Source organism: Gobius niger (genome assembly GCF_951799975.1).
Source record: "Gobius niger genome assembly, chromosome: 15".
NCBI lineage: Eukaryota > Metazoa > Chordata > Actinopteri > Gobiiformes > Gobiidae > Gobius > Gobius niger.
In genome coordinates, this window is record NC_136866.1 from 2,860,571 (window position 1) to 2,868,632 (window position 8,062).

The 8,062-nt window shown below is 41.4% G+C and overlaps 2 protein-coding genes across 2 annotated transcripts; one reads left to right on the forward strand and one right to left on the reverse strand.

The window, feature by feature from the left end:
- Positions 1-2,790: 2,790 nt before the first annotated feature.
- prkrip1 (PRKR interacting protein 1) lies at positions 2,791-3,437 on the reverse strand. Its single transcript, XM_079572031.1, has one exon. It carries the CDS (start codon positions 3,426-3,428, stop codon positions 2,850-2,852), a length of 579 nt encoding a protein of 192 aa, XP_079428157.1. The 5' UTR covers positions 3,429-3,437; the 3' UTR covers positions 2,791-2,849.
- An 838-nt stretch (positions 3,438-4,275) lies between these two features.
- Positions 4,276-7,238, forward strand: glrx5 (glutaredoxin 5 homolog). The gene is made up of 2 exons (XM_079571858.1): positions 4,276-4,691; positions 6,959-7,238. Exons 1-2 carry the CDS (start codon positions 4,388-4,390, stop codon positions 7,129-7,131), a joined length of 477 nt encoding a protein of 158 aa, XP_079427984.1. The 5' UTR covers positions 4,276-4,387; the 3' UTR covers positions 7,132-7,238.
- The last annotated feature ends 824 nt before the right edge of the window (positions 7,239-8,062 follow it).

Below are 8,062 nucleotides of genomic sequence, written 5' to 3' on the forward strand. Positions count from 1 at the left end.
GGAATAATTTAAGGAAAACATTCTTATTTAGTGAAAAATTGTGGGATATTTTACTTAAATGTTGCTTGATTTAAGTAAAATGTTCTAAATTACACATATTTTTTAGCAAAATGTTCTTAATAAATTCTAATATTTAAGGAAAGTATTGCCCGCGCCCGGGGACCCGCCTCCATGATGTGGAGCCAGGCTGATGGTCAGAATCACCTGCTGGAGGATTCACCTATTGTACATGTTTTTAGTGGTAGACACGGGGAGAACATGCTCCACACAGAAAGGCCCTGTCCTGGTGGGAATCGAACCCAGAACCTTCGAGCTGTGAAGCTGAGGCTCTAACCGCTGTGCCACCGTGCCATATCTATCTGTGAGAATCAGTTCTTAAATGAAGAGTTGTTACTTACTTTCTTGCTACAAGAAAAAATTGCATGTTTTTTAGCAAATATATCTGAAGAAATGGCTAGATTTTATTTCCTAAAATAAGATTTTTTTTCTCAAGAAAAACTTTTTACTTGCTTAGAATCCACTTTTTGCAGTGTGGTTGTGCACATTTTCATCCATTGTTGCAGCTGTAAACACAAACACACACAAGTTTCTTTCAGTAATTGAGAAAGCAGAAATGGTAGACGAATGTTATATTTTTCTTGTACTGACAGATGATGTTGCTGAAGAATCAAAGGGCTTTAAACAGGCCTGACCACCACCAAGTGTACAAAGTCAAAACTGCAACAGAAGTGTTCACATTTTTATTTCTTTTTCACCAGAAGATGCTTGAATCCTAGAATACTTAAAAACGACAACAAAAACATATGCTACAACCATATATATAACTTAAAGAACATTTCACTGGACTGATGCTCACACAGCTAGTTAATGATTCTTTAAATTTTGAGAGAAAATTTAGAAATCATCAGATGATTCCAGACTGTCCAGGAGTTGATGGACCGTTTGTGAGCAGTGGAAGAGGATGTCCGGGTTCTTTGTTCAGAAGTAGCCTATGTTCAGTTAATTTTGTTATGGATTAACAGTTCTTACACCGTTAGTCCCGACTCCTGACTGGATAAATTCAGTTTCAAAATGATTCAGAAAGTACAGGACGGGCTTGTGACAGCGCAGCGTTGTCTGACAGGAAGCGCTCACCCCGGCAGACAACATCCAGCTGCCGTCTTGTATCACTCTGCCTGCCTCAAGAAAGGTCCTGGCTACACGTGGAGCCACCACCGCCGTGGGAAGCAGGGGTCAAGCCTGTCCAAGGAACATCGCACATGCACCTCCTGGGTCTCCAGAAGTCATGCCTTTTCATTCCTTGATTTGATTTCTGCCGCCTTGCGTAAACCCGCCAGCAACAGAACATGCAGGGGGCCGTTTCACAAGACGGCACGGACGGTAAAGCCACACGTTTAACTGCACAAAGGAAGGGAAACGAGATGAGCACTTGAAAATACATACTTTATTAAACACTTAAAATCAGAGCAACCAAATAGTTCCCCCATCTGCTCCCTGTTGGATAACTGTGTTCTCTAGAAGTTCAAGTGTTCCAAAAGAGGCAAACCCCTTTCTGCAGTGATTCCATGGTTTCCAAAGGTGTATTAGAACATTGTGTCAAAGGCAGGGGCGGACTGGCCATATGTCCTGTATTCTGGGAGAGACAGAAGGGCCACCGGTCCCGCCTCTCACTTTACCTCACCCTTACCCCGGGGCGTTTTTCCATCATTTTTTTGTTGGGTATTCAACTCATTTTTGTCATTTTTTCGTCTAATTTTTGTCACTTTTTTGTCATTTTTTCGTCTAATTTGTGTCATTTTTTTGTCACTTTTTTGTCATTTTTTCGTCTAATTTTTGTCATTTTTTTGTCTAATTTTTGTCATTTTTTGGTCATTTTTTCGTCTAATTTTTGACATTTTTTTGTCTAATTTTTGTCATTTTTTCATCAATTTTTTGTCATTTTTCCGTCTAATTTTTGTCACTTTTTTGTCATTTTTTCATCAATTCTTTGTCATTTTTTTGTCTAATTTTTGTCACTTTTTTGTCATTTTTTCATCAATTTTTTGTCATTTTTTTGTCACTTTTTTGTCATTTTTTCATCCATTTTTCGTCATTTTTTCGTCTAATTTTTGTCACTTTTTTATCAATTGTTTTGTCACTTTTTTGTCAAACTTTTCTCACTTTTTTCTCACATTTTCATCATTGTTTTCGTCTCAGTTTTGTCACTATTTACACACCTTTTTTCCCAGAAGCTTTTGGATTGGGGTAAAGCCAAACTGGAGAAAATGTGCCCGGTTCAGGTGGGAGTTAAGGGGTTAAAAGAAAAGCATCCAAAAACAAAAACGCGCTGGAAAAGCAACAAAAAAGTGACAAAAACGTGACGACAAAGCGATGAAAAAAGCGATGAACGAAAAAGTGACAAAAAAGTGACAAAAAGTAATGAAAAAGCAACAAAAACATGACAAAAATGCAGCGACAACGTGACAAAAAGTTCCCGTCACTTTTCTAGATTTGATCTTTCAAATGAGACGTTACAGTGTTGCTCTCCAGTCAAGAAGCTTTTAGATTTGGGTAAAGCCGAGCTGGAGAAAATGCTCTCGGTTAAGGCGGGGGGTCAGAACTTCACATATGTATTTGTGGAAGTGTCACATCTACGCTAATTTGGTCCAGGCTGACCCGAGTCCAGGGCTGTTTTTCAGTCCCAGTCCAGCCCCTGATCAAATGTGTTTAAAGATTGCCAGGGATAAACATTGTGGTAACGTTTAACATTGCAAGGATAAAGTCAAAAGGCTTGAAACCACCAAACACTGGCTCTGATGTTCGTCCATACGTCTGAACTCTCACCGTTCACGCCAGAGTCAGCCTTTAAGTCATTTCTTTCCCATGATGAAACTGGGAACTTCCGCATCATCCTCTGCCTCTCGCTCCCCCGGCTCATCTTCGTCGCTGCTTTCCGAGCTTTTATCATCATCATCACCCCCCTCGTCGTTTTGTTTCTTCGCCTCTTGCTTAGCTTTCTTAGCCGCGAGCCTCTTCTGCTTGAGCTTCTCCCGCTTCTTCCTCCGCTTGGCCGTCCTCTCGTCCGCCGCCTTCTTGTTCTCCTCCACCTTCTCCAGATATTTCTCGTTTTTGTTGTAGACCGTGGACATTTTGTCGAGGAAGTCCTGCCGCTGATACTCCCTGCGGCGGAGGTGGCGGTACACGTGAAACTCGCCGCTGCCGGCCCCGGCGCTCGAGCCCATCACGTCCCTCACAAACTCCGGCGGGGCGCGGGGAGACCATTCCTTCGGTCGATCTGGGATGGGAACGACCTTATCGGGGTTCCTCATCAACTTCTCCAACTTTAGCCGCTGCTCCTCGGCCGGGGTTTTGGCGATTATGAGCGGCTGGGGCTCCTTTTTGGCCGTTTTTCCAGCTTTGTTGTTGTTCTTCTGCGCGTCCGCCGCCATGTTTCAAACAATCGACTTCCGTTCGGAGCGTGACCCGGAAGTAATTATAGTATGCGCTGCGGTTTGATTTTTTTTTAAAATATACATATAATTATAATGATGGTAATATGCAGACTCCTTAGACTAGCAATTTAAGACAGTATGTCCCTGTTTTTTTTTTTTTTTTTATTAGTAGTATTTTTTTTATTGTATCTATTTTATTATTATTATTATTATTATTATTATTATTATTATTATTATTATTATTATTATTATTATTATTATTTATTTATCTATTTATTTATTTATTTTTAAGTTATTTGAGATATGTTTTTTTTTTTTTTTGAGGGGGCATTATTACCCTGGAGTGGCTATGGTAAACATAAGTTTATTCAAGAACTTTGTCCTTGACTATTTGCCCCAATATGACAATGGAGTGTACATTGATGTGTGTTTTCTGTACTTATTTTCAAAAATAATAAATACATTTTGAAAAAAAAAAAAAAAGATGGTAATATAATGATAATAGTCATAATATTTTGATAACATAGATCTCTTAATTATTTATTCAGTTATTCTATTTGTTTTGTACCGCGTACGTAAGTGAAGGGAAGGGAAGGATGATTAACCAATAGAAATTCAGCACGCAATTAGATCCCGCCCCTTTTCTAATTTAAATATTTTTTTATCTTGCAAATTCGCCCTAGAAATAATTTCTAATGATTACCGTTACAAAGAGTTTTCTCCTGAATTATTATTTTAGATTTTAAACAACAATAATTTGTTGTTTTTGTCTGAACGGTTTGTGTAACTTTTGTGAGTGGCAAGTCAATCAGCCAATTACATTTCACTACAGTTCATTGTCCCGCCCTCTCTCCACGCAGCGTTGGGTAAGAGCTCGCTGTCACCCTTGTAGTAAAACTACAGACCTCCTCTCCTTGTATAGCGTGTGGCTGCGGATCAAAACCACAGAAACGAACATGAATAACCTCATGAGGACGGCGGGGCGGTGTTTGCGGTCCGGTTCGGCGTCGTTCCTCCTCTCCAGGCCGGCTGACGGAGCGGTGCGCTCGGCCTCGGCTCGCCTGCTGTGCGCGGTCAGTTCGGACATTCAGAAAGACCTTGGCGACATGGTGAAGAAGGACAAAGTTGTGGTGTTTATGAAGGGGACACCGGCGCAGCCCATGTGCGGCTTCAGCAACGCCGTGGTGCAGATCCTCCGCATGCACGGCGTGGACGATTACGCAGCCTACAACGTGCTGGAGGACCAGGAGCTCCGAGACGGTGGGTTCACCTGGGCGGCATGTTTGGCTATGACCGCAACAAGTACCAGGATGTCCATTTAACCTCACCTGAGCACAGTGTCTGGAGAAGATGGTCTTGTTTTTGTGTCCAGATTGTGCTTGATTAACTCTGTTCATTGTTAAAGCAGGTTGTTATCGTGACGCTTTTGGACTTGTGGAGAGAGAGATCATTTATCAGTTTCCAGCAGCAAAGGGCGTGGTGGTTCAAAACAAACGTTTACAATTGACAACCTAATATCAGCTACATCATAGTCATATTTTAGGGAGCTACAAGTTCTACAAATGGAAAGCTGAAGGAGAACAGTTACATGTTTCATAATCAAGACAGTATAAAAGTTATTTATTTGTAATTTATACTACACATCACATCCATATTCTTCTCTTGGCTTGTGAACCATAAGGTTATTTTCCTGAGGAACAAGGAAATGGTTGACTCACAGTGACAAAGCTTATTGTTTAAATCCCAGTCACTGAAATGTCTTTGCAGGACACATGACCACCTCAGCAGTGACTTTGCAGTTTTTGAGAACCAGCTCTTACAGTCTGTATTATTTCAGATCACAGACTCCAGACTAAAGAGCATGGGTTCACTGCGCTTCATAGATTAATGGAACAACCCAGCCAGAATAGTGTATTTGTTTTAGAGTAAGCCGTGAGCTCCTGGTGACAACTCGAATATGCCAAGTCAGAATTAGTATCAGTGCATGTACAGAGGAGTGACGTGGTGTTGCTCTGATGCTCTTTGTGTGAACTTTAGATTATATAAACAAGGCAATATGTCTGTGCTGTTTGTGTGACGGTCCTGAATGGAGGGGTAGGGGGTCACAGATGATCTTCTCAGCTGCTCATGTTTATGTATAGACTGTAAAGCAGCAGTACCACTGCTTGATTACTTCAGATAGGAATAGGGGTGGGCCTATCGTTTATTGTGATATAAACACTGACTTTGGAACACGGGGGAAGGTGCTTAAAAAGTAAAATGAAATGAAACCGCTTCTATAGATTGCATTTGCGAGGAAATCAGTATGCCGTCAAAAAAAAGAAGAAAGTATCTTTGCTTTAATCTTCCCAATAGGTGCAAGGCTGGGATTTTGAAGTAATTTGTCCATCGTCAATTATATCGTCAAATACATCGTTATCGTGATATTTCTCTTTTATATCGTGATAAAGCTTTTCAGCCATATTTCCCTTCCCTAGATAGGACTCGGATCCTCTGCAACTTTGACTTAATTTATAAATAATAATAATATTAATGCATCGGTTTTATATAGCGCTTTTCTGGACACTCAAAGACGCTTCACATTGCACTATTCGTTCACTCCATACTTGGTGGTGGTAAAGCTACTATTGTAGCCACAGCTGCCCTGGGGTAGACTGACAGAAGCGAGGCAACCAGTCTGCGCCATCGGCCCCTCCGACCACCACCAACCACTCACTCACTCACTCACTACATTCGCTAGGCTTCCTGGTGTTACTAAACGGTCTCCCATCCAAGTACCGACCAGGCCCTTCCCTGCTGAGCTTCCCAGGTCTGACGGGATTGGGCAGAGCAAAGGCGGTGTGGCCACATATATAAAGATCATTTCATGTATGCTTTAATAATACATCCATGTTTGGTGCTTCCTCTGGTTTATTTTCAGTTTAGACATAATCTAATATAATTTAGATCTGTTTAAAGCCGGTGTAGTGTTGACTGAACCTTGATCTAGGCCTGGTGATACTTTTTAAGGTCAAAGAATTTATTTGGCAGAGCTTTGTGAATCACTGCTATAGAGGAAATGCACAGGCACAACTTTCATGCTTCAGTTGTATTATATATCACCGTGGAAAACGAAACAGCCGTGTTGTGACATCATCTGCATACCTCTATTGTGCTGCAAATATACTTAAAGGAACAGGCCACCGTTTTTCCATTCTGAGATCTGTTCTTATCTGAACTTAGACGAGTTGATGCGTACCCGTCTGGTCTTTGTGCCCGTGGAAGAGCTTGGTAACTTCCAACTTCACACCCGTTTGGAGCCATAGGTATACATTGGGAGAGGCCTAATGCTAACAACATCTTTGGTCTTTGTGCGTGACTGAGGGCACTCACAAAGACCAGACAGGTCCACATCAACTCGTCTAAGCTCAGACAAGAACATATCTCAGTATGGTAAAACGGTGGCCTGTCCCTTTAAGAAAAAGGTAGATCAAACTCGCTCGCTTTGTTTACTCACTCCTGACCAGCTTTTGCTTCCGTTTTCTCAGGCATCAAGGTGTTCTCCAACTGGCCCACGATCCCCCAGGTCTACTTCAACAGCGAGTTCGTGGGAGGCTGCGACATCCTGCTCCAGATGCACCAGAACGGGGACCTGGTGGAGGAGCTGAAGAAGCTGGGCATCACCTCCCCTCTGCTGAACGCCGAGAAGGAATCCAAGTAGAGACACTCGAGGGGACACACGGGGACACGAGAGGACTGACTATTCTGTTCACTCTGGGAACATCGGAAAGCACACGTTTAGCATGTGCTGGTGCAGATGACATAGGTTGTGTTGTGTGCTGTGGGTGCGTAGATATGACAGGACAATGAATTCTTCTTCTTCTTTCAGGGTTATTCTTATGAAAATGGCGATTAATAAAGGATAGAGTGCGGCAACTCCACGTTCTCGATCGAGCAATATAGTGACGGCAAAGGTCTATGGTGTCTTCAGATTGACTCTTAGGTCCCACACTGCAAAAAGTAAATATCAAGCGTTGTCTTAAATGACTTGAATTGAGGAAATGTATCTTGTTTTGAGCGTTTTTTGCCAATTTAGACATTTTTCCTGATCGGACCAAGTTTACTTTGCTTGTTTGAGGACATTTCAGACCAGTTCTAGGGTAAATCTCGCTTGAAATAAGAAAGTAAAATTGCGAATTGGCAAAGAAAATGACCTGAAATAAGGACGAAATGTATCGAAACGAGTCAGAAACATCTCAAAACAAGTGAAATAATCTAGGACAAATGCCCAAGAACTTCTTAACTAGTCAAAACAACTAAAATTTGGATTATTATGCTCAAATTGAGATGTTTATACTGATCTAGTTAATTACTTTTTGCAGTGGCAGCATGTAAAGTGGCATTTGAACCACTTTTAAACTATAATATTCGGCGTAGTCGTCGTTTTTAGACAGTTTTTATCAACAAGTGAACCAAAGGTAGATGACTGTACAATAAAAATCTGTCTGTTTTTATCAGAAGTTGTCTCTTGTGTTGAAAATGCAGCCTTTGAGTAAAATCTTACACTGCCAGATGAAACTTGTCACACAATACTTTGCTGTGGTAACTGTATCCACTTACCAAAGTACTTTGTCATGGGTCTACAAGAACCT

Coding starts and splice junctions, on each gene's coding strand:
- prkrip1 (XM_079572031.1), bottom strand. CDS start 3,428: ATGGCGGCGGACGCGCAGAAGAACAACAACAAAGCTGGAAAAACGGCC.
- glrx5 (XM_079571858.1), top strand. CDS start 4,388: ATGAATAACCTCATGAGGACGGCGGGGCGGTGTTTGCGGTCCGGTTCG. Junction 4,692..6,958: donor GGACCAGGAGCTCCGAGACG/GTGGGTTCACCT, acceptor CCGTTTTCTCAG/GCATCAAGGTGTTCTCCAAC.